The sequence below is a fragment of the Oryctolagus cuniculus genome, chromosome 17 (assembly GCF_051225735.1).
Source record: "Oryctolagus cuniculus isolate XC-2025 breed Fujian yellow rabbit chromosome 17, ASM5122573v1, whole genome shotgun sequence".
Classification (NCBI taxonomy): Eukaryota; Metazoa; Chordata; class Mammalia; order Lagomorpha; family Leporidae; genus Oryctolagus; species Oryctolagus cuniculus.
The window spans coordinates 41,687,074-41,711,900 of NC_142883.1; the positions used below are offsets into that span (position 1 = coordinate 41,687,074).

The 24,827-nt window shown below is 49.0% G+C and overlaps 2 protein-coding genes across 5 annotated transcripts in view; one reads left to right on the plus strand and one right to left on the minus strand.

The window, feature by feature from the left end:
- The first annotated feature begins 4,712 nt into the window (after nucleotides 1-4,712).
- On the plus strand, nucleotides 4,713-18,327 carry C17H17orf75 (chromosome 17 C17orf75 homolog). 2 transcript variants are annotated; one of them, XM_051824658.3, is made up of 10 exons: nucleotides 4,713-4,979; nucleotides 5,582-5,662; nucleotides 7,543-7,668; nucleotides 8,526-8,669; nucleotides 10,453-10,510; nucleotides 12,283-12,402; nucleotides 14,058-14,122; nucleotides 14,241-14,377; nucleotides 15,388-15,491; nucleotides 16,016-18,327. In XM_051824658.3, exons 1-10 carry the CDS (start codon nucleotides 4,840-4,842, stop codon nucleotides 16,229-16,231), a joined length of 1,191 nt encoding a protein of 396 aa, XP_051680618.3. In that variant the 5' UTR covers nucleotides 4,713-4,839; the 3' UTR covers nucleotides 16,232-18,327. The 2 variants fall into 2 exon arrangements, with proteins under 2 accessions (XP_051680618.3, XP_051680619.3); XM_051824659.3 differs by lacking the exon at nucleotides 12,283-12,402 and having other exon boundaries at nucleotides 4,743-4,979.
- Nucleotides 18,328-22,224: 3,897 nt separating this feature from the next.
- The window catches only part of RHBDL3 (rhomboid like 3), a 43,478-nt gene continuing 40,875 nt past the window's right edge, over nucleotides 22,225-24,827 (minus strand). For 2 of the 3 annotated variants that reach the window (XM_051824657.3, XM_089317425.1), the window contains one exon: nucleotides 23,617-24,026. In XM_051824657.3, the coding sequence (XP_051680617.1) occupies nucleotides 23,755-24,026 (272 nt within the window). In that variant the 3' untranslated portion in view covers nucleotides 23,617-23,754. Of the gene's footprint in view, nucleotides 24,027-24,827 lie in introns of all 3 variants that reach the window. The other variant, XM_051824656.3, reaches the window with a different exon arrangement.

The window sequence follows — 24,827 nt, forward strand, 5'->3', positions numbered from 1 at the left end:
CAACCAGTGCCCCTGCTGAGCGGCCTGACTTTGGGCAAAGCACTTAAACTTCATCCGGCTGCACTTAATGCGGTTTGGCATATAGCATGAGCTAGTAATGTTATGTGTCGCTGTTAAGGGGCAAAAATTAGAGCAGACATCCTTGGAGCACTTAGTGTTGGCCAGGAGTTGTGGTAGGTTTTCCTCCAGTCTGTGATGTGGCGCCATTATTGTCAGCGTGCTGGTATAGATCAGATCAAACAGGCTGAGAGAGCTAGAATAATTCACCCAAATATCACATAGTTGACAAGGGTGAAAGCTGAATGAGATTTGTATTTTAGAAATACCTCTTTGGCTGCAGTGTGGACTGTACATTGGCAGGGGCTTAGAGAAAGGCAGTTAGTGAGAATGTGACAGTATAACCCTGGTCTCCACAGAAAAAGATATTCTGAAGTAGGGTAGTGGTACAGGAAGTTATAAATTCTTCCAAACATGAACAACTATACAAGGGAATTCTACATAGTACCAAGCATCCTGCCAAAGCCAAAAACCAAAAAAGTGAGCCAGTGGAGAAAAAGATCTTCATTCACTTCTACTCAGTGCTTGTGCTGAAGATTTGTTCAGAACAATGGGGCAAGAAAAAAGAATCCAGATTGAAAAGGAAATAAAGGGGGTCCAGCACTGTAGACAGAGGGTTAAGCCACCACCTGTGAGGCCAGCACCCTGAGTGCTGGCTACCTGCTAATTAGTGTGCCTGGGAAAGAAGCAAAGGATGGCCCAAGTGCCTGGGCTCCTGTAGCTCCGTGGGATACCCAGATGGAATTCTAGGTTCCTGGCTTCAGCCTGGCCTAGACCTGGCTGTTTTGGCCATTTGCGGGATGAACTAGAGCAAATGGAAGATCTCTCTCTCTCTGTCTGTCTATTGAATAAATCATAAAAAAAAAAAAAAGTGAGCTTCTTTGCAGAGAAGTTCTTTTCAGCGATAAACAGCTAAAATGACCATGAGCCCTAACCAAACTGGTGTCCTTATAAAAGAGGGAATTTGTGGGGCCAGCATTGAGATCTCTTTCTCTCTCTGTCTCTAACTCTGCCTTTCAAATAAATAAATGTTTAAAAAAGAGAGAGAGAGAGAGAATTAGTGCATAGAGGCACACAGGAAGACAGCTTTCTGTAAGCCAAGGAGAAAGGCCTGGAACAGATCCTTCCCCCACAACCCTCTGAACCCTCTGGAGGAACCAACCCCACTGACATCAGTTGTACTTCTAGCATCTAGAAGTGAGAGATAATAAATTCCTGTTGCTTAAGCCCCTCAGTCTGATACTTTGTTAGGGCAACTGTAGCAAACACATACTAATATATGAGATATATGAAATGTGCAAAGTACTAAGGGAGCTGTAGTAAAAAAATATTATAGCTAATGGAATTCAACAGGATTCATGATACAAGATAAATATATAGGGCCAGAGTTGTAACACAGTGGGTTAAGCTGCCACCTGCAACCCCGATATCACATATGGGCACCAGTTTGAGTCCCAGCTGCTCTACTTCTGATCCCGGCTGATGCACCTGGGAAACAGCAAACATGGCCCAAGTGCTTGGGCCTTTGCAGTCACGTGGAAGACCCAAAAGGAATTCCTGATTCAGCCTGGCCCAGACCTGTCTACTGTGGTCATTTGCAGAGTGAACAAGTGGATGGAAGACATACCTACTTCTCCTGTTTTCTCTTTCCCTCTCTATAACTCTGACTTTCAAATAAATAAGTAAATCCTTACCAAAGAAACAGTGTTTCGCAGAGTTCTGGTTGGGGAACCCACATTGTGGCATAACAGGTAAAACCACCACCTACGACACCAGGTGCTGGTTCCCATCTCCACTGCCGTGCTTCTGATCCACCTTTCTGCTAATGCACCTGGGAAGGCAGTGGAGGATGGTCCACGTGTTTCCTGCTATCTACATGGGAGACCAGGAAGAAGCGCCTGGATTCTGGCTTCAGCCTAGCCCTGCCCCGGCCATTGCAGCCATCAGGGGAGTGAACCAGTGGATGGAAGATCCCTCTCTCCCATTCTCTCTGTAACTCTGGTATTCAAATAATAAATCTTAAAGAGTTTTGCAGGTTTGTATGTCCAAGTTCAAGGTGCTGGCATTTGGTGTCTAGTGAGGGCCTTCCTCCTGTGTCTTTGTGTGGTAGAAGGTGAAAGCACAGGAGGGCAGTTAGTTCCCTGTTGCCCTTTTATGAAATCACTATTCCCCTTCAGAAGGCCCTGCCCTCATGAATTAATCAGACTGACAGAGAAACAGAGATCTTCCATCCGCTGGTTCACTCCCCATATGGCTGCAACAGCCAGGTCTGACTCCATCCACATCTCCCATGAGGATATAAGGAGCCCATCTGCTGCTGCTTTCCCAGGTGCATCAGCAGGGAGCTGGATCTGAAGCAGAGCAGTCAGGACTCCAACCAGCACTTTGATATGGGAGGCCAATAACACAAGTGGCAGCCTGGGAGCCCCGGCCATTGCAGCCACATAGGGAGTGAATCAGAAGATGGAAAATATCTTTCTCTGTCTCCTTCTCTCAACTCTGACTTTCAAATAAATCTTTTTAAAAAATAGCAGTATAAGCATATTCTGTAGAAATAATGGAGGTAAATGTAGGCATAAACAGACAAAAGAATTAATTGCTTCTGAGAAGCTGTACTCAGAAATGAGGAAGCAAGGAACAGTGTATTACTTGAGTATATACCTTTTAGTACCTTTTTTTTTTTTTACAGTTTTATTGAGGTATAACTGACATACAGTGAGCTGCACATATTCAGAGTACACAATGTGATGTGCTGACATTTGTGTATACTCATGAAACCATGATCACCATCAAGGTAGTGGTTGTACCCATCTGGTGCAATAGTTTCCCAGTACCCCTTCATAACTGCTCCCTCTTGCTCCTCCGTGCTCCTTCCCCCAGCAACCTCTCTTCATTCTGTCACTGTAGATTATGTTTCATTTTCTAGGGTTCCATGTGCCCTATAGATGGAATCACAGTACACACACTCTTTTTTGAACTGACTTATTTTACTCAGCATAATTATTTACAGATTCATTCTTGTTGCATGTTAGTTCTTTTATTGTTATCATTACTGAGTAACATTCTATTGTATGGTTTGAAACAACACAATTGATTGTAAAAGTTAGCTTACTGTTCTGGAGGCCAGAAGTCTAAGATGCTCCTGAAGATTCCAGGGAAGAATCCGTTTATCACCTTCTCTAGCTTCCAAAGACTGCCCGCTTTCCTTGGTTCATGGTCCCACATTACTCCAAACCTCTCATCTCATCTCGGCTTGCTTGCTCCTTTTTTAAGGTTTACTTGTTTATTTGAAAGGCAGACAGGAGAGGCAGAAAGATATCTGCTTGCTGGTTCACTCCCCAAATGGCCGCAGGGGTCAGGCTTCAGCTGGGTCTCTCACATCAGTGCAGGGGCTCAAGCACTTTGGGCCATCTTCTGCTGCTTAGCGGACAGCTGGACTAGAAGTGAAGCAGTCAAGACTCAAACCCAAGACCATATAGGATGCCAGCACTGCCTTAATGCATTTTGCCACAGAGCCAGCTCTGGTCACCTTGGCCTTCATTATGATATCTTCTCCTCTCTGGTCTCCTTCCTCACTCTCACAAGAACCCCTGTGAATGGATACATTGGGTCCACTTGGATAATCCAGGATGGTGTTCCAGACTCACCACTTTTGATGTAACGCACCTGTAAAGTCCCCCATTGCATGCCAAGTAACATATTCTTGGATTTTACAGTTAGGATGTGGATTTTTTGTAAATGCCATGATTTACTTAATAAATCTCTTATTAACCAACATTCAGATTGTATTTAGTCTTGAATTACAAATGATGCTGGGAGGAATATCTTTGGACTCATGTATTTTCAAGTTTATGTGAATGCACCTATCTGATGATGTTCCAGGTGTTCTAACAAAAGTCAAAATGTGTGTTCATTTGAAATACTAATATTCTTGATTTTCTTTCCAAAACGTGTATTAATTTTGTTTCTATCAACCATTTATGAGAGTGCTTGCTTCCCCACATGCCCCAACACAGGGTATTATCAAACTTTTAAGTCTTTGCTTATTTGCCGGGATCAAACTTTTAAGTCTTTGCTTATTTGCCGGGTAAAAGGAAACATTAACAGTGTTTCATCATTTTTAAATTTTTAGTAAGCACTATGTATTCCTCACTTTTCTTTTTCTGTATACTACATTTTTGTTGCTGTTGCTGCCTATTGATGACTGAATGCTCTCCATCTCGAGTATATTTTCTCTGTCATCTGTGTTGTTTAGTTATTTATGGTCATAATTATTTATGTTTAGTTTTTATGTGGTCATAGTTATTAAATGTTTTCTCGTATGGCTCCTTAGTGTTTAGTTTAGAAAGACCTTCCTCAAGAGTTTCTATGGCTCTCCTAGTCTTTCACTTGTTGTTGGTTTAATTCTCAAACCTTTGATCGAACTGTGCGTGTTCGCGCGCGCCCCAGAGCAGACAAGAGAGCCGGCCTCACTCTTTCCCAGGGGCTAGCTCCTTTATCATAAAGGAAGTCTTCCAGAAGTCTCAAACGATAGCCGTTAGAGAAAAATGAGTTAAAAACAAATGGTAAAAGCTTTTCCGTAAGGGCGAACTCAAGAGCGCCCACCGGCCCCTGCAAGGAGAAAAGCTTGCTTTCCGCGCCAGCTTCTTGGCCGAGGACCCCGGAAGGCAGCGGAACGCAGGTGTGCGAGTGCCGGGGGCGGGCCGAGCCCAGCCACCGAGGACTGTACGGCAGCTGGGGAACGGTTTGACGGGGACACAGGGCCGCTCTGAGGCCGGCGAGATGCTCCCTTCGTTGCAGGAATCGCTGGATGGGGACGAAAAGGAGCTGGAGAGCAGCGAGGAGGGCGGCCCTGCAGAGGAGCGGAGACTCGAGCCGCCGCCCAGCAGCCACTACTGTCTCTACAGCTACCGCGGAAGCAGGTGCGGGCGCCCGGCCCGGCCTCCCTGGCCGCCCCTGCGGCCCCGCCCGGGTCCTGCCCCCCAGCCCGGCACCCCACCCCTGGCCCGGCGGCCTGGCAGCGCCCACGCTGCACCTTCTCCTCTCCCAGCCTAGGGCTCTGGCCTGAAGGGCCCCCCGGCCTCAAGCCCTGTGGCCGCTATCTGTCCACGTGTCATCTCAGCCCCTGCCTTTCGCCCCTACTCTTGGTTTAGTGCCCAGCCCTGCACGCTCAGCCTCTGGCCTTCCTGTCATGATCTCCCCACAAGCCCCGTTTCTGCCACACAGCCCCTGTCCTTTCTGTGGCTTTTCCTTCCTCCTGGCTGACTGTTCCTGGGGCTGTTGGCGTTGTGAAGTCTGGTTTTTCTTTTAAGAGGAGTTTTGTCAAAGTGCTGGGTGTTAAACCTTTCTGCATCCCTTAGATGTCCTGAGAGAGGGGCTCTTGACAGCACTGTCAGAGGAGGGCACTGCCACCTTGCAGTATTTTTAGTTGACTCCTCGCCCCCTCCCCCGGATGAGGCCCTCATACGCCCCTTAATTTGGAACCCGAAATTGACAGCATTATTATTGCTTCTGTGGCTTACAGATTGGCACAGCAACGAGGGGACAGTGATGATGGAAGCCCAGGTGGCACAAACGCAGACACTCCCTCTGGTGATGATTTCAGGTAAAAATCGCGTAACCATAACCGGTGCTTGTGCTTTTGCCAGCCGATGTCAGCGGCTATGGTATTTCCACGGTGCTTCACTGAGTCAAACCACCCATTCGTCCTCCCCTGAGGAGCCTCATCCTGACTCATTCATTCCCTGACAGTGCCCCTGGTGATCTGCTAGAGAGAATTAGTCTGAATTTCTTAATTGGAACTCCAGTGAAATATTCAATATCATGTTGCCGCCCTTTGACTATTTAGCGGCTCCTGTACCATACGCTAGAATGTAAACTCCAGCAAGGGTTGGCTCTTTTGTTCCTTGATGTTTCCATGCCTTGTGCTTTGGTGCCTGGCACAGCGTAGACATTGAATCCATACTTATTCAATGGATGCATCAGTGCATCCTGACATTTGATGTAAAACAGGATGTAATACAAAAAATACTGTGTTCACTGAATGGGTAAAGGATGATTTTAGGGAATTTTTCAGGTAGCATAATAGTATTGTGGTTATATATGTGTATATTCCCGTTTTTCTTAGTATTTATTTACTTGAAAGGCAGAGTGATGGAGAGAGAGGGAAAGACACAGAGGAAGAGATTTTTCCATCCACTGGTTCACTCCCCAAATGCCTGCAACAGCCAGGGGCGGGCCAGGAGCAAGGAACTCCATCTGAGTCTCCCGTCTGAGTGGCAGGGATCCAAATGCTTGGGTCATTGCTGCCTTCCCAGGGGCATTAGCAGGAAGCTGGCTCTGATGCGAGGGGTAGCTGGGATGCAAAGTGCCATTCTGACATGGGACGTGGACATCCCATGCAGTGGCTTGACCCACAACACCTGCCCCCGTGTGTATATTTTTAAAGTCCTCATCTTTTAGAGATACATAGTGAGAAATGCAATGATGCCTGAGACTTGGCTTCAAAATAATCTGAGGTGGGTGGGGAACATCATGGGTGCACAGATGAAACAGGATTGGCTGTGAACTGATAACTTGAAACTAGATGGTGGGTACATGTGGGTTCATCACACCATTCTCTCTACTTTTTATGTGTTTGAAATTTTCCATAATATAAAACAAAAGACCTTGAGAAATAATGGGTTCCTATTTTTGTTGTGAAGTTTGGTGATAGAAGACCTTTTTCTTTCTTCATTCTGTTTATAATCTAATCTAAACCTGAAATACTAATCTGGTGTGTTTTTTCATGGGTCGTAGGTAGGCGGAAGTTTGAGGAAAGAGGAGAAAGAGGAGGTGATGTAGGAGTGTAGAAGAGAGAGTGAACCAGGAAATGTAGTGATACTGGGCAGCTGTTAGTGCGCACTTGGGGCTGGTGACCAGTGGCTGGAAATGAGATCAGGTACCGTGTTTGCAGGGTGTAGCCAGCCACACTGGACACAGGTGCAAGCAGGTGGAGCGCAGGACTAACAAGGCTGAAGTTTGCTAAGCAGGTGTAGTGAAATGAAAGCAGCAGAGCAGTTGGAGGAGAATGTGTACGGCACACAATTTTTTTAGTTGGAAATTATACTTCAGGTAACTTGAAAGAAAATGATGTGTGCAGGTGTGCCATTATAATGACTGACCATAGAATTTAAGCTGAGTGAGGAGAAGGGAAGTGAGACGATAAGAAACTTGAGGGGCTGGGGAAAAGGTAGGAGCAGTGGATTGGGGGTTCCGAGGGAATCACTGCTGGAGAGAGTGAGCGAGAAAGATGCGATTCTTTTACATTGCCTGATGAGAGGGATCATACTTGGTGATACACTATCCTAGGAGCCCTCCCAGCAGGGAGGCAGACAGCTTTCCCAAGGTCTTAAAAGAGCCCCTGGCTTTGGTTCGTCCTGTTTCACTCACGGGTGTGAATGCGCCAGTCCGCTGGTAAGGAACGTGTGTCTCTCCTCCGTCCAGCCTCTCCTTGGTGGACACTAATCTGCCATCAGAAGTGGAGCCGGAGCTGCGCAGTTTCATTGCTAAGCGTCTTTCGAAGGGAGCGGTCTTTGAAGGGCTGGGTAATGTTGCATCTGTGGAGCTGAGGTACGTGTGAAAATGTGCTGTGTCCTGAGTGTGTATTTCTGAGTTCAGTGTGAGAAGTGACAAGCAACTCCAGAAGATCGGCTCTTGCTGCACTGGCAGTCTTGCTTCTCTTGCAGCCCAAGCACTGGGCCTCCCACACAAATGGGGAACAGACCCAGTGGAGTGGCAGAGGCTCTGGCACCCAAGTGAACTTTCGTTTTGTACTTGGAAGAGAAGAGTGATTTCACAGAACTCAACCTGGACACTTTAAAGTTTGTGAAGTGTTTTCCCAAACTTCGATGCAATTTTCCCAACCAAGCTGGAGTGCAGCAGACACTCTTACTTCCATGTTCAGATGGGGAAATAAACTCAGCAAGGTTGAGTGGCACCCCGGGTCACAAGGCCAGTTATATCAATGGAGTTCTTCAATTGCTGCATTTTGGTTCAGAGATGAAGTCGGCATACAGATCCCCTCAGGGGTGGGAAGCAGGGCTCAAGAGGAGGTCACAGGATAAACACGGCCCATCTGCCTGAGGCGGCAGTGGTCTGTGAAGGTTTGGGGGAGGGAGGGAGCATGCTTATTTGAATGTAAACATGAGTGTACTATGAACAAGAGTGAGATTTGAAGTTTCACAAAAGACAGGAGAATTTAAAGAAATTTCACGCCTGGTAGGAGGCGCTTCAACCAAAGCCCTTCAGGATATAAATTCATTTTCCAGTGCTGTCCAAGTAAATCATTGAGAATTCTGGGAAGCTCTGAATTAGCAGGCAGTCCAACAGTGTTGCCAGATCAAGACAACCAGGGGTCAGAGCAGTCCTCAAATTTAGAGGCATGAGTTACCAAAATATACATTTTACCTTTTGCTTTCTTTTTCTAGAACCCCAGGGTACCAAGTTGGTTGCTATTATTGCCTTTTCCAACAAGAAAACCTGCTTCCTGAAACAGCAACACTGGACTCTGAACACAGTCCTTCAGAGTATGTGGTCTGCTTTTTAGGAGGGTCTGAAAAAGGACTTGAGCTATATCCTTTCCTTAGGTTTTTTTTTTTTTTTTAAGATTTATTTATTTATTTGCAAGTCATAGTTACATAGAGAGAAAAGAGGCAGGCAGGCAGGGAGGGAGAGAGAGAGAGAGGGAGGGAGAGAGGGAGAGAGAGGTCTTCCATCCGATGGTTCACTCCCCAGTTGGCCACAACGGCCAGAGCTGCGCAGATCCGAAGCCAGGAGCTTCTTCCAGGTCTCCCATGCAGGTGCAAGGGCCCAAGGACTTGGGCCATCTTCCACTGCTTTCCCAGGCCATAGCAGACAGCTGGATTGGAAGTGGAGCAGCCAGGACTCGAAATGGCACCCATATGTGATGCCGGTGCTTCAGGCCAAGGTGTTAACCCACTGCGCCACAGCGCCAGCCCCTCCTTGGTTTTTGAGGATAGAAAAATGTGGGAAGGCAAGTGGAGGGATATTACTTCCAACCTCCACAAAGATTTTCTACCCCTGTATATTTACTTGAATGTCATACCTTAATATGGTTATTTCACTTAGGCTGGGTTTTATTATTATTTTTTAAAATTGTATTTGAGGCCGGCGCCGCGGCTCACTAGGCTAATCCTCCGCCTTGAGGTGCCGGCACAGCGGGTTCTAATCCTGGTCGGGGCGCCAGATTCTGTCCCGGTTGCCCCTCTTCCAGGCCAGCTCTCTGCTGTGGCCAGGGAGTGCAGTGGAGGATGGCCCAAGTGCTTGGGCCCTGCACCCCATGGGAGACCAGGAGAAGCACCTGGCTCCTGCCATCGGATCAGCGTGGTGCGCTGGCCGCAGTGCACCGGCCGCGGCGGCCGTTGGAGGGTGAACCAACGGCAAAAGGAAGACCTTTCTCTCTGTCTCTCTCTCTCTCTCACTGTCCACTCTGCCTGTCAAAAAATTAAAAAAAAAAAAAAATTGTATTTGAGAGAGGAAAAGGAAGGGAAGGAGGGAGGGAGAGAGGTAGAGATGGGGAGAGAGAGAAGGAAAGAAGGAAAGGAAGGAAGGAAGGGAGAGGGAGGGAGGGAGGAAGAGCGAGGAGAGGAGAGAGGGGAGAGGGGAGAAGGGAGAGGAGAGGGGAAGAATATGGCTATGCTCCCATCTGCTAGTTAACTTTCCAAATGCCTACAATAGCCGGGACAGGGCCAAGCCAAAGCTGGGAGCTGGGACCTCAATCCAGGTCTCCCATGTGGGTGGCAGGGACTCAAACACCTGCTGCCTCTCAGGATATGCATAACAGGGAACTGGAATTGGGGGTGCTGGGGCTTGAGGCCAGGCACTGCAGTTTGGGAGGTAGAATTTTTTTTTTTTTTTTTTTTAACTTATTTGACAGGTAGAGTTAGTGAGAGAGACAGAGAGAAAGGTCTTCCTTCCGTTGGTTCACTCCCCAAATGGCTGCTACGGCCAGCGCACTGGGCCGATCTGAAGCCAGGAGCCAGGTGCTTCCTCCTGGTCTCCCATGGGGTGCAGGGCCCAAGGACTTGGGCCATCCTCCACTGCCCTCCCGGGCCACAGCAGAGAGCTGGACTGGAAGAGGAGCAACCGGGATTAGAACCTGGCACCCATATGGGATGCCAGCACCACAGGCAGAGGATTAGCCAAGTGAGCCACAGTGCCGGCCCCATGTGAGGTAGGCATTTTAAGTGGCTTCTTAACCATGAGGCCAAATGCCTACCCCATCCTTGGCTTGTTTTAATGTATAGTTTGCATTATTTCAGAGACTTTACATTTCTGGTAGAGATTAAACATTATCTTGATTATTCATCCTTTATTGCTTCCTTAAGAACATACTTTCAGGCTTGAATTGGACAAGTACATTCAAGGACTTAAAAATGACATGACCTGTGAGGTAAGGTGACTGATTAATAGTTTTTAAAGAAATGATTAACATACTGTGACTGCTCTATCTGGCAAATCACATAGGTAGACACAAAAATACCTAAATTCTGAAAACTTGCCACCTTGTGGGATAGCAGACAGGTGATTTTTAAGGGAAGCAGGGAACATGGTCCTTTAAGTGCCAAAAATTTCCCTGGACTGCTCCTGAGATTTTCTATCTGTAAAAAATTCACTCTGTTTCATGGAATGGCTGGTTAGCAAGAGGATGTGCTTTCTTATTTCTAGGCCTGTAAGATTTACATTCTAGTCCTTTTACAAACAGTCCGTGTGGCCTCTGGCACCCAGAGATATGCTATCCAGTGGGTCTAGCTGTCTTTGGACTCCATGTCAAAGATTTTTAGAAACGTTCCGTTAATCGATTCTTTATGAATTAGATATATCTATGTTGACTACTTTACCCCAACCTTTTAAAAACTATGCGTTCAGCATGCAGCAGTTGTTGAAGTCATAACTCCTAGATTGACTTCCTGTCACACGCAGTGACAGTTCTTTTTACTTGTCATGTACTTACTCGACACCGTAGGAGGCGAGGTTAGTGAAGGAAGGAGCCAGGCGCGTGAGTCTGGGGGAGCTCTTCCTGTGTGACACTAGGCCCCAGAGAGAAGCCAGAGGTGCCGAGGGTAGCATTCTGACACCTGCACTTTGCTATTTGTATCCTTTCCTGTTCATATTTTGAATATGAATGAATGCTCTACTTTAGTCATTCACTGGGCACTTAAGCAGCTCACACTAATGTTTCAGACACAGGTGTTCGGGAAATAAGGATTATTGGAGAGTATCTCCAATGAGTGCACAATGAGTGGGGAAGATAGACGTGTAAATGCCCAACTCTTCCCAAGCAAGAAAGAGCACAGAACTCTATTAGTTCAGTCTTTTTCATTTTATGTAATGAATTCTCTGTGGATTTAAAGAAATTTAGTGCAGGGTTAATCCCTATCCTGCCCAATAAATATAATTCCTTTTTTTTTTTTGAAAAATTTATTTATTCGAAAGTCAGAGTTAGAGACATCTTTCATCTGCTTGCTCACTCCCCAGATGGCCACAATGGCCAGGCCAAAGCCAGGAGCCTCATCTGGCTCTCCCACGTGAGTGGCAGGGCCCCAAACACTTGGGCCATCCTCCACGGATTTTCCCAGGTGCATTAGCAGGGAGCTAGATAGGAAGTGAAGCAGCTAGGACATGAACCGGCACCCATATGGGATGCCGGCGGTGTAGGCAGTGGCTTTACCTGCTACACCATAATGCTAGCCCTCACTGGTAGCGTTAGGTTATAAAAAGGAGATGTTGGGGCCACTGCTGTGGTGTAGAGGGTAAAGCCGGTGCCTGCAGTGCCGGCATCCCATATGGGCACCGGTTCGAGTCCCAGCTGCCCATTTATGACCCAGCTCTCTGCTATGGCCTGGGAAAGCAGCAGAAGATGGCCTAAGTCCTTGGCCCCTGCACCCATGCTGGAGACCCAGAGGAAGCTCCTGGCTCCAGATCAGTGCAGCTCCAGCCGTTGCAGCCAACTGTGGAGTGAATCAGTGGATGGAAGCCCTCTCTCCCTCTCTCTGCCTCTCCTTCTCTGTGCAACTCTGACTTTCAAATCAATAAATCTTTTTAAAAAAATAAAAATAAATAAAAAGGAGATGTCTATCCCAGTTCTTTCACAGCCAATTGTATGGTGAGTAAATTGCTATGTTCACCAGCTTCTATTCAGGCAGATGTCATCTCCTCACCTAGGAAATGGGCCTGGAGAAGAGCATCAAGTCCTATCTGAGCAGCTGGTTTGAGGATGTGGTGTGCCCCATCCAAAGGGTCGTTCTTCTCTTCCAGGAGCAGCTTACCTTTCTGCTGCATGCGGTGAGTGTTGTCCAAACAAGAGCACTTCCTGAAGCCAGAGTTGCTTTGGTAGCGTTTCTATTATTTATTTGGAAAGCGGAGTGACAGAGAGAGAAAGAGGTCTTCCATCTGCTGTTTCACTCCCCAAATGGCCCCAGCAGTGTGGCTGGGCCAGGCAGAAGCCAGGTGCCTAGAACTCCATCCATGTTTCCTACATGGGTGGCAGAGGCCTAGGTATTTGGACCATCTTCTGTTGCCTTCCCAGGCACTTTATTAGGGAGCTGGGAGTCAGCAGAGCGAGATGGATCATCCATCTACTGGTTTACTAAGTGGCCACAACGGCCAGGGCTGAACCAGGCCAAAACCAGGAGCTAGGAACTTCATCCAGGTCTCCCACATGAGTGGCAGGGGCCCAGGCACTTGGACCGTCTTCCACTGATTTTCCCAGGCGATTAGCAGGGAACTGGATCAGAAGTGGAGTAGGCAGGACATGAACCAGTGCCCACACAGGATCATGGTATCTCAGGCAGTGGTTTTACCCGCTACTATACAATGCTGGCCCCAAGTTTGTATTACTTAGAGTTCAGAGGTATATTCATTTTCTCTGAACCTTGCACACCCCTCTTCCCACCCGTGAATATTCATTCTAGCTATGCTATCAAAATAGACTACTTCTGGGGCCAGCATGTGGCTCAGTGGGTTAAAGCCACGACCTGCAGTGCCAGCATCCCATATGTGTACTGGTTCGAGTCCCGGCTGCTCTACTTCCAATCCAGCTCCCTGCTAATGCACCTGGGAAAGCAGTGGAAGACAGCCCAAGTATTTGGGCCACTGCACCCACGTGGGAGACCCAGAAGCAGCCCATGACTCCTTGCTTCAGCCTGGCCCTGTCCTGACCATTTCAGCCATTTGGGGAGTGAACCAGTGGATGGAAGACTTTTCTGTCTCTCATTCTCTTTCTGTAACTCTGCCTTTCAATTAAATAAATAAATCTTTAAAAAAAAATAGATATTTTATTTACTCAGAACCTGAAAGTTATATTACCAAGTGAGACTTGAATTACAAATACTGGCTGAGTCTTCCTAACAGGATTTTTAAAAATTATTTTTTATTATTTGAGAGGCAGGCAGACATATATCTTCCATCTGCTGGTTCAGTTCCCAAATACCCACAGCAGCTAGGGCTGAGCCAGGCTCATGCCAGGAGCCCAGAACTCAATCCAGGACTCCTTCTTGGGTGGCAGAGACCCAACTACTTGAGCTATCACCCTACTGCCTGCCATGTTGCACATTAGCAGGAAGCTGGATTGCAAACAGAGCCAGGACTCAACCTCAGGGAATCCGGTATAGGATGCGGGCATCCCAAGTGGAAACTTAACTGCTATGCCAAATGCCCGCTCCAGCATAACACACTTTTAAATAATTACTTTGTGAAGTGATCTGGAGAGTTGTTATTTCCAAGACATTTTGAAAGAAAAACAATTCCTAAGTAACTTTAATTTAAAAAAAAAAGTTAGTGAGCAGCCTCTGAAGGCAGCTGTGGAGAGCATGAGGCGAGGCCTGTCAATCACTGTGTAGTGTGATAGTAATTTGGGAAGGTAACATTTCGTCAGGAGTGGCTGCTCCATAAGGAAAATGAGAACATGTGTCAGGCAGGCTCTTCTCTCTCTCTCCCAGGCTTTGAGTTACACGCCTGTGGAAGTCAAGGACTCAGATGAGAAAACGAAGAGAGACATTAACAGGTAATGTGTGTGCAGAGGGGAACCTCTGCCATCTCCTACTGAGCTTTCCGGTCGTCAGTTCCTCGTGCAGAGTGCATTTGTGTCTCCTTCCCATCCTGCAGTATTGTGTGTGTGGCAGGTTTCTGAGTGTGGCCAGTCTTCAGGGACTTATTCACGAAGGCACCATGACATCTCTGTGCATGGCCATGACGGAGGAGCAGCACAGGTGTGTGGTCATCGATTGCAGCGGCTCCCAGCCACGATTCCGTAATGCAGGTGAGCCACAGGCTCTGACGCAGCCTCACGAGCCCTCGCGAATCCCAGGACCACCTTTGCACGGAGGACAAACGCTAGAAACATAGCCTTCCTGCCTTGTGCAGTTCTACACGGCCATCCCAAACTTGCTGAAAACAACAGCGAGTCTGCAAACTCAGAACTCTCCTCAGGCCTAGCAGTCCCACTCCAAGGTATATATAGAACCTCTTAAGCATGTGCACAAGGAGACAGACATGAGGATGTTCATGAAGGTATTATTTGAAACAGGAAAGAGCTGAAAACAAATGTTTATCAATAGGAGATTGATAAACTGCCATCTTCAGGTGGTGGGAGTGAACTAAAGCTACATGTATTGTGTTGGCTTTCAGACATACAACTTAGGGAGACAGCCGTTAAAGAAAAGCAAAATAACATATATGGGACTGAGAGATACAATGGGATGTGGCACAAGTTTAAAGAAATATGTGAGAATGGCGCCGGCACACCGGGTTCTAGTCCCGGTCGGGGCGCCGGATTCTGTCCCGGTTGCCCCTCTTCCAGGCCAGCTCTCTGCTATGGCCAGGGAGTGCAGTGGAGGATGGCCCATGTGCTTGGGCCCTGCACCCCATGGGAGACCAGGAAAAGCACCTGGCTCCTGGCTCCTGCCATCGGATCAGCGCGGTGCGCTGGCCGCAGCGCACCGACCGCGGCGGCCATTGGAGGGTGAACCAACGGCAAAGGAAGACCTTTCTCTCTGTCTCTCTCTCTCACTGTCCACTCTGCCTGTCAAAAAAAAAAAAAAAGAAATATGTGAGAATGAAGATTCTTTCTGATAGGAAAGGAGGAACACGTGATGAGGAAGGGGCGCACAGGGGCTTCAGCTACTCTGCTGGGTCTTCGCCATGTGTGAGCACACTACTTTTTAGGCCTTTGCAGAAACCCTAAATAATTCATTGTGAGGGTCTCCATAAAGAAGTACCATCTTGAGCTTTGTAGGATTTCTTGTTTAACTTCTCTAAAATATTTTGTAGGAAGCAATCGGTTTTGTGAAGAGTGGATGCAGGCTTTTTTAAACGGCGCTGAAGGGGGTAATCCTTTTCTCTTCCGACAAGTGCTGGAGAACTTTAAACTAAAGGTAAATGATCGGCTGTGGGCCAAGTGTCCCATGCAGGGTTTGTCTGAATCTTAGTTGGTGCCAGCGGCAGAGAAACAGTCTGCTGACAGCTGTAATGCCTGTTAAATAGGACGTCCTCAGCACTGGGGGCAGCAGCAGGCATTCCCTTTCATATTTCAGTAGCTTCTGCATACGTGCAATTTCATTTCCAATAAATTGGGTTGACTGCCTGCTCATCTTACAACTTATGACTTATCTTAGTGGCAAAGCACAAAAAAAGGGTTCATTGCCTAAGAGTTCAGAATTCTGATAGGGCAGAGGGAGTGTTGTCACTTTGTTTAGGTGATTTTAAAAGTATGTTTACTTTACATAATGGATTGTATTGTACCAAGGACAAAGCATGTTAGCAATAAAAACAATGGGAACATTTTAAATAAAAGCAAACATCTCAGCAGCATATGTTAAGTTCTCAGCTGGATAGGAGGTTTTTCAGGCTTCCTCATTATCTCACTAAACACATATTTAACTGCATAATCTTCTTCTAGGCCATACAAGACACAAACAATTTGAAGAGGTTTATTCGGCAGGCAGAAATGAATCATTATGCTTTGTTTAAATGTTACATGTTCCTAAAGAACTGCGGTAGTGGAGACATCCTTCTGAAGATTGTCAAAGTGGAACATGAAGAAATGCCCGAAGCCAAAAATGTGGTAGCTGTCCTTGAAGAATTCATGAAAGAAGCTCCTGCCCAGAGTTTTTGATCGTGTTTTAGCTGTGTCATGAAGTCGTTCAGTCACGCTCCAGCGTTTGAAATTGCAGTTGTTATCATCGCTCGTAGGATTACTATCGAAGATCATCTGAAACATTCCAGATTCTTTCTCCTTTTGTACTTTGACATTTGAACTTAATAGGAAAATCTGAGGAATGTCTTCACCGAGGCCCTGCTGTGTTCTAGTTGCAGCATTTCAGTGTTTCACCAGCCCCTTGAGCTCTAGACTTTAGGAAAGTGTTGCTTAAAAAACTTCAGAGGTGGTTTTGTGGCTTCTCAGGAGTTTGTTACAGTATCAAGCAACTTCTCTTCCCAGAAAAAATTATATAATTCTTTCAATGGATTGTAGCTTCTTTAAAAAAAAAAAAAAATGGAATACTAGTTTTAGGACAGGCTAGCACCACTACACCATTTTGGAGATGGACTTGTGCATCCTGTGGGTGCTTGATACGTATTTTCATCTGATTGACAATAGATGGATGATGATGCCAGCTTTTATGTCAATATGCAAATAAATCATGAGTGTATGAGAAATTACGTGAGCTTTAAAAATAGATGTACTACCTTCAAGGTACAACGTTGTGTCTGGTGGATTGGCCCCCATCAGCACTTGTCTTTGTTCATAGGTATTTGCCGAGAGCCTGTAGATTGTTTTTCCTTCTAGATGAAAATTCTGGAGTTTTTAAAGAGTGTTAAGAAACAGTATATAAATCTGGGGCCAGTGTTGTGGCGTAGCAAATTAAGCTGCTACCTATGATGCCAGCATCCTATAAGGGCACTGGTTTGAGTCCTGGCTGCTCCACTCTCTATCCAGCTCCCTGCTAATGCACCTGGGAAAGGCAGTGGAAGATGCCCCAAGTGCCTGGGCCCCTGCAGCCATGAGAGCCCCAGATGAAGCTCCTGGTTCCTGGCTTTGGCCTGACTTTTGGCCAGTCCTGGCTGTTGCAGCCACCTGGGAAGTGAACCAGCCGATCACTTCTCATCTCTGTCTTTCCAAATAATCTTGAAAAAAAAAAAAACATATAAATTACAAGCAAACTATAACATGAGCGGTGCAAACAGCAGTTCTTCCTGTCAGTCATTGACTTTGTTTTTCTGTGCATTTGTGACAAACTTCAGATTGTTTTACTGAGTCAAGAGAAAACGCCCTCTGCCGGCCTCTGGGGGTTCCCAAGGAAGCTGACTACAGCCCCACACGCTTGTTCTACCTAGCTGCATAGTGAATTTTTTTGATAATGATTTTTGTTTAGAAGATGAGAAGGCTTGTGTTCTTACTGCCCTCGGGATGCTCAGAGGAACACAAGCCTGTAGAACTGAGGAATCCTCTCTCAGCGGGATCCAAATTCACATGAAGTGCTGAGTTTTTACTTTCAAAGTGACGATGCCCTCTGCCTTCTCTCGTAAATCTAGGGACATGACTCACTGAACCATTTCTTTTCCTTTAACGAGAAGTACAATTCAGGATCTTCGCAAATGCTTTTATGTGGTTTCAAACTTCAATAACTGGGATTATAGGGAGTGTAGAAAAAAATCTAAGTAGCATGTTTTAAATGGCATTAAATTCAGGATGACTGGGAAATCAGCAATGTTGTGACACTATCCTTGAATCTGTCTAATGCACTTGGTTGCCCACTTGAAGATCAGTTTTTAAGTAAGCAACATAAGGACATCAACATTTTGAGTCTGGAAAACATCCTTTTCATTTTCACATTTGTATGTCATTCAAGAGTCCATGTTGTAAATAGCATTTAAAAGTAAATGTAAAAATAAAAATAAATGTATTACCTACTATAAATCATAAGAATGTAACATACTGCATATCACTACTATAAACAAGAAAAAAGTGTCTTGGCATTGAATATCTTGTCATAAGGAACAGAACTTATGATTCCAGCATACTCTATTCTGATTTTAATATCCTAACATATTAACCTTTAAACTTTAAAAAGTTTAAAAATGATGTCTAGATATGGAATAAATTTATGTATTACTTACGTGCTGTATACAGATGTATGTTTGTCATGTATCAAGAATGGTTTGTTTTACCTGTAATTATATTTGTAATAATAAAATTTAACTTCTCATGAAGGCATCATTTTTACTTAATGAGCTCAATTCTCAAGTCTGACATTTTTATTAATCCCTAACAATTTTGTATGGGAAATTATACTCATCATACTAAGAAAATCCAACCCCCTGCTAGGATACACCTTCCAGCATCTTGCAGGAGGCACCAGACAGGGTCTCAGAGCAATTTCCATCACAATGTTTTATTCATTGTCCAGGGAAGTGAAAACCATAGAACTCAATAACCCAAGCCGCTTCCTTTCCCTCATTCATTATTAACAATGACAGAATGGCTGTCCCTCACCGGAGCATCACTTAAACCAGATGCCAGGAGAGCCTGCAGGCTCCGCTGACACAAGCCTCACTTTCCCGGACTGGGGGCTGCTCTGCTGCCAGAGCCCCTGCTGGCTCCCATGAAGCCTCTGCAGCTGGGCCCTGTCACTGCCAACTGTGCCTCGCAGGCCACATCACACACGCAGAAACGCTAGCCTGGAGAGCAGGGCTGGATCCGCAGCCACGGTTTTGTTGTCCACCACTTCTAGGAGGGGCTGGCAAGGTGGAGTTCAAGAGAGTGTGCCATGGTTCACCATGGCAAGGTGGAGCTCCTAAGTGAACTCCAAGAGAGTGTGCCACGGTTCACCACTGTTGCTGCGTGGCCCTGGCCCTGGTGCAATGAGACCAGATCCTGTCTATTTGTTGTTTAGTGTCCCTGAAATCTCAGATGCCCAAGAACCAAGAGCTTGAAGGCAGGAACCAGCAGCCGGGTGTGAATCTAGCTATGTCAGCAAGTGACTCTCTCTAAACCTTGCCTTCGGGTGTTAAGATGAGGATAGTTATACCCACTTCACAGATAGTAGCTGTGAAGGGGCCGGCATTCAATATGGAGCTTAAGATACTGCTTGGGAGACCTGCATCCCATCTGGAGTTCTGGGGTTTGAGTCCGACTCCCCTTGCAATTCCAGCCTTCTGCCAGTGTGTGCAGCAGGTGAAGACTTGAGTACCTGGTCTCTCCCACTTACGTGGGAGACCCTGACTGAGTTCTTGACTCCTGGCTTTGGCCTGGCCCAGCCTTAGCTCTTGTGGGCATTTAGGAAGTGAACCAGCAGATAGAAGATTCTCTCTCTGCCTTTCAAAAGTGATTTTAATAAAAACTCCAAAAATGCCTACCCCAGTGCACAGCAGGTAGTAGGTATGCAGTAGATTGTCTTTTTAATTACATTATTAGTGAACACCTTATTGAGTTACTGGAAGAATAAGTCTTTTTTTTTTTTGGACAGGCAGAGTGGATAGTGAGAGAGAGAGAGAGAGAGAGAGAAAGGTCTTCCTTTGCCGTTGGTTCACCCTCCAATGGCCGCCACAGCTGGTGCGCTGCGGCTGGCGCACCGCACTGATCCAAAGGCAGGAGCCAGGTACTCATCCTGGTCTCCCATGGGGTGCAGGGCCCAAGCACTTAAGCCATCCTCCACTGCCTTCCCGGGCCACAGCAGAGAGCTGGCCTGGAAGAGGGGCAACAGGGAAAGAATCCAGCGCCCCGACTGGGACTAGAACCCGGTGTGCCGGCGCCGCTAGGTGGAGGATTAGCCTATTGAGCCATGGCACCGGCAATAGGAAGGAACTGGAGCAGAAAAAAGGGAAGTGGGAGGCGGTCAAGGCTAACTGAATAGCCTGTGGCTCTCCCAGGGCTGTCTTCAAATGCCTCAGGTTACAGGGGCTTGCAACCCACCCCGCCCACCAGTGCTCCAGGGGCTCTTCCTTTGGGGGGTATTCAGCTCTCCACGCTCTAAATACAAGTGGGTTCTTTGACCTTTTGCCTGCACTGCACTCCGAGTTTGTTCTGGGATGGCTTCTGCAGCACTTAGAACTATTTTTAAATGATATGCAGGAAATTAAAGTGAAAGAACATTCCGGAACCAATGCCCTTGCTGAATTTAACAGGGGAGTTGAATCCTCAAAAGGAAATTTAACAGTTGTGAATGGCAAAACTGAGTCTGCTACTGGGTTAGAAAAACGAGCAGAAACAGTTCACTTTCCCAGGCCGCGTGCACTCGGAGCCAGCTGGAGGGTTTCACTCCCCAAGCACCAGCCATCACTTCTGACCTACTCCACAGTCAGGATGGTGACAGCCCCTAGAAAGACCTATCTTATGTATATGCAAATATTTTGGGGAAGAGAAATCAGTTTCCAACACCACCTCAAGAGTTCGGTGAGGGTCTGGCGTTGCAGCACAGTGGGTTAAGCCTTCACCTGTGATACCAGCAACCCTTAGCAGAGCGCGGGTTCAAGTCCTGGCTGCCCTGCTTCTCATCCAGCTCCCTGCTCACGCACCTGGAAAAGCAGTGGAAGACGGCCCAACTGCCTGGGCCCCTGACACCCATGTGGGCAACCCAGATCGAGTTCCTGGCTCCATCCTTGGCTGTTCTGGCCATTTGGGGAGTGAACCAGCAGAGGCAAGATCTGTCTCTCCCTCTCATTCTTTCAAACAAACAAATCTAAAAATAAATAAATAAAAATTAAAAAAATAGTGATTCCAGAAAGGTTAAGAACCGCTGAGCTGGGAAGACCCACCGTGTGTTCTATCAATCGCGGATCCACCACCATCACCGTCCGCATTTCCCACCCACCCTGACCCAGCCCCAGGTGCATCAGGCTCCTTCAGGTCACTTCTTGATTAACCAGTGGCTTAAAAAAAATCTTTAATGGAATCTGTGCTCAAATAATGTTACAACAAAAATATACAGAATGTACACCATACAAAAATATTTAGAAACCCACATGTTTCGACTCATTTGTTGCCCTTGCACGGGCCCTGGGCAGGAGGTTCTAAGGCAGAGGAGGCGGGGGCTTTGCGGCCAGCTTGGGATGGGGAGAGGCCTCCGCCGCACCCAGGGATCGGGGCAAGAGCCAGGCTGGGTGAGCGCTGACTCCCCCGACCCCTGGTGAGGACGGTTCTTATGGAAACGGCATCCTACTAGCTGGCTAGAGAGCCTGGTGGAGAGCTTTTCCTAAGGACAGGATGGCGTCGCTACGTGTGTGTCTGCAGGCTCCTTTTCCATTCCCCAGTTTCTGCGGTCCCTGGCCTGTGCAACAGGGAGCCAGCCCAGGGCTGCTTTCTGCTTCCGCGAGCCGAGGCTGAGAGGCCCCCACATGCCACCCCACCAGCTTCAAGATTCACACCTGCTGTGCTCGCCAGTGCAGCCAGGGACCAAGGAGGTGAGAGAGGCTAGGGCTGGGGAGGGCCAAGCCCAGGGATCTGCTGAAGACACAGCCTCTGCGGCCAGCCAGGGCAAGGACTCCTGGCTCTGGGTCTTCTGAAGCCAGGCAGCTGTCCCCACTCTGCAGCCCTGCTGGGACGTGCGGGCACGGGGAGCAGCTGGGGCTGGCGGCTGCTGGAGCCCAGGCCCCTCCTGTGTCCCTGGTCTCTAAGCACAGACTTCACAAGGGCGGAAGCTGCCAGGCAGGGTTTCCCAGTACCAGGCATCCTTCAGAAGCCCTGGGGGGGGGGGGCGGGCTGCTCGAACTTCTCCCCAGGCCTCAGACCAAGGGGCAGCCCCACCTCCCAGAGGGCACCTGGTGTCTCCGCCCCTCCAGGAAGGGGCGGTACCTTGGCCGCAGCAGCCCTTGGCTGAGGCAGCAAAGTCGCAGCCCCTCCTCCATCCTTACCCAAGTCTCAGCTCCTAGCTTCAAGGCCTAAGTGTCCTCCTAAGAAGCTGGCTCTCTCGTCTGCCTCTCTCCATCTCCGCCTGCCCCCCCTCCCCCATTCACTATTCAGTCTCTCTCACTAAGGCAGAGAAAGGCAAGCAGAGCACAGACAGCCGCTCTGCCTACCCTGGGCCCCCGTGGTCGCAGGCTGACAGGGAAGGAGCCCCGCGTGGGGATCCGGTCACCTGCTCAGTGCTGGGTAAAGCATGGCCTGCAGTGACACTGCCCGTTCCCGTGGAGTCACAGGGACAGAAGTCCCAGTGTCCCAGGACTCCAAACTCCTGGCCTGGCTGACCGTGGGCCTTGCTGCACGCAGGGATCTAGTGAGCACCAGTCCCTACACTCCAGCCCTTGTTCCTGTAGGAGCCCAGCCTCTGTCTCCCAGGCCAGGAGAAGGAGTGGGGGGTGTGAGGGACAACTCATCACGCCCATCTAGTTACAAGTCTTCAGGGCAGGAAAAAGCGTAAGAGAGATTTTGTCCAGGGTCCTCCTCCTCACACCCTCCGCTCGGTGCCTGCGGCTAGCACCCGCTCGGAGGTCACTCCCTCAGCCTACTTTCCCAACCCGCGCAACAGGGGTGGGTGGACTGATCGTCCCCTCCCATCCCCACACTCCGAGTCTATGGGCTGCTCTCATCTCCAGCTTCCTCCCAAGTCCCTAGAAGCCAGGTTTTCCACCCAGAATGGAATTCCCTTCACCTTCTCCCCCAATGTTAACGGACTCGTGGCCTTGACATCCCCCCAGCCTCTCTTGCACCGCCAAACCGTGTCCTCTAAGGGAGGCAGAATGGAACCCTTCCAGACAGGAGGGCCATCCCAGAGGGAACAGGAGCCGGGGAGCCGGACGTGGCAAGGGTCCCTGGAGGGCACAGTCAGTTTTCCCGCTGCTGTGCACTGCTCAGGGGGATGTCTGGTACAGACATCGCGCTGCTCCTGCCCCCAGGCTGCTCCCCTCCCTCGCAGACTCCCCCAGTGCACTTCCTCTGCAGGCCCTGCCTTCCTCAGGCTGCCCTGTCCAGCACACACACGCACACCCCCAAACTCTGTCTCTACAGCCAAAGTGGGGGCACACAGGTGCATCAGGGCAGAGAAGAAGGAAAAGACCTCAGAACCAAGGCAGGGCACAGAGGCTGGGGTGAGACATCAGTGTTCAGGAAGAAAGGGGGGAGAGCGGAAGTTCTGGAAGGCGGGTCTTCCCTGGGGTGGAACCTGCGATGAGGTTTATTCCCCCTGCTGGGGTGCTGCTGAGTCCCCCAAAGGCATGAGTGGGGCCTACAGCACAGCCCCCGCATGTCGCCCTCCACCCAGCCCAGTCACTGGAGGCCACACCCAGCACCTGCCTCCAGGCCCTCTTCTCAGCGGAGAACACTAGGCTGGGCTGCGCTTCTCTGGGGCAGCCTGCCCGCCCCGTCCCCCTCTGGCCTGCCTTATGCCTCCTAGGGTCTCTGGGGACAACGGGGAGGGGAGAGCTCGAGGAGGGAACCTGCAATGAGCCCTCTGGCCCCACCCTGGCCTGATGTCACCATGTCATCGGAACAGCCTAGAAAAGCGACAGTGGCTCAGCCAGCTTCTCCACCAGTGCCTTTCAGAGTGGGGCCTCGGGTGTCCCAGTCTCAGCGCAGACCTGGCAGCCGCCCAGACTCCCCTCCAGTGTTCTCCCAGCCTCGCTGAGCTGCCGATGCGACGAGGATGCAGGGGCTCCCTCCGGAGGCTGCCTCCCCCTCCCCTCCCCTGCCTGTCCTCCAGCCCCTTAGGGGGGCGGCGGCAGCTTCAGGTCCAGCAGGGTGTAGGCAAAGATGTTCCAGAAGACGGCGAACAGCACGAAGACGGTGTACATGGCCACGAAAATCCACCACAGCGACTGGTCCTGCAGCCTCTGCTCGTAGTTCCTCAGGACCACCACGCCCAGGGTGATGCCCACGGCCACGCCTCCCAGGTGGGCCACGAAGCTCGGGTGAGGGCAAGGCGGATACGCCGACGGGTGGAAGCGGAGCCACACCGCCCGCCCAAACTCCATGCTCACTGCAAGGGAGGAAGTGGAGAGAAGTCACAGAGGGGCCCCTGGCAGGGCAAGGGAGGCCTTGCCCCCCACCTGCTCACACGCTCCCTGGGCTGCGGAAGTCGAGACGACAAGTCTCTGCTCCCCCAGCGCTCCCAAGGGCTGACCCTGAAGCAGCCAACAGCACAGACCGAAGGCAGCTTCACAGACAGCTGCACCCAGCAGGGGCACAGGTGACAGAAAGCAATGCCAGGCACACGGAAGGGGATTCCTTAGTGATCGGAAGACTAAGACCCTGAAGAGTGCCCTAGGCCCGAAGGAGAGCTCGGGCAGAAGCCCATGGAGCCTCTCACTCCGTGCTCACGTGGCGAGTCCTCGGGGCTCAGTTGCCCCAGGCGTGCATCTGTAGCAAGACTCAGCCTCACCACGCTGGGCTGCACCAGGAGAATGCAAACTACCACCTAGTGTGTGCCCAGCACGCTACAGTCTCTGACGCATTCCCAGTGTAATAGCTCACACTCGGAGCCAGGCCCACGTGGGCAGAAAGGAGGGCTGGAGAGAGGGCAAAGACGGGACAGCCCCGGCCCCGCCATGGCCGAGCACGTCCTGACACGTCCTCAGCCCAACCCATCCTCCTTTCATGAGCTTCCTGGCTTGGCCGATCAAAGGGGTCATCTCACGCAAGGACAGGTGCCAGCAAATGGTGTCATCTTGTTACTCACCACTGAGAGAACACAGAGGGTAGGGACTCCTGTACCCATTTTTCAGATGAGGAGACCGAGGCAAATGTGACAGATTGAGAGAAAGGCCTTTGAGTGGACTTT

Excerpts from the sequence above, each read along its gene's own strand:
- C17H17orf75 (XM_051824658.3), top strand. The coding sequence starts at position 4,840 with ATGCTCCCTTCGTTGCAGGAATCGCTGGATGGGGACGAAAAGGAGCTG. Across the intron at positions 10,511-12,282 it reads AAAATGACATGACCTGTGAG|GAAATGGGCCTGGAGAAGAG; the intron begins GTAAGGTGACTG and ends CTCCTCACCTAG. Across the intron at positions 14,123-14,240 it reads ACGAAGAGAGACATTAACAG|GTTTCTGAGTGTGGCCAGTC; the intron begins GTAATGTGTGTG and ends TGTGTGTGGCAG.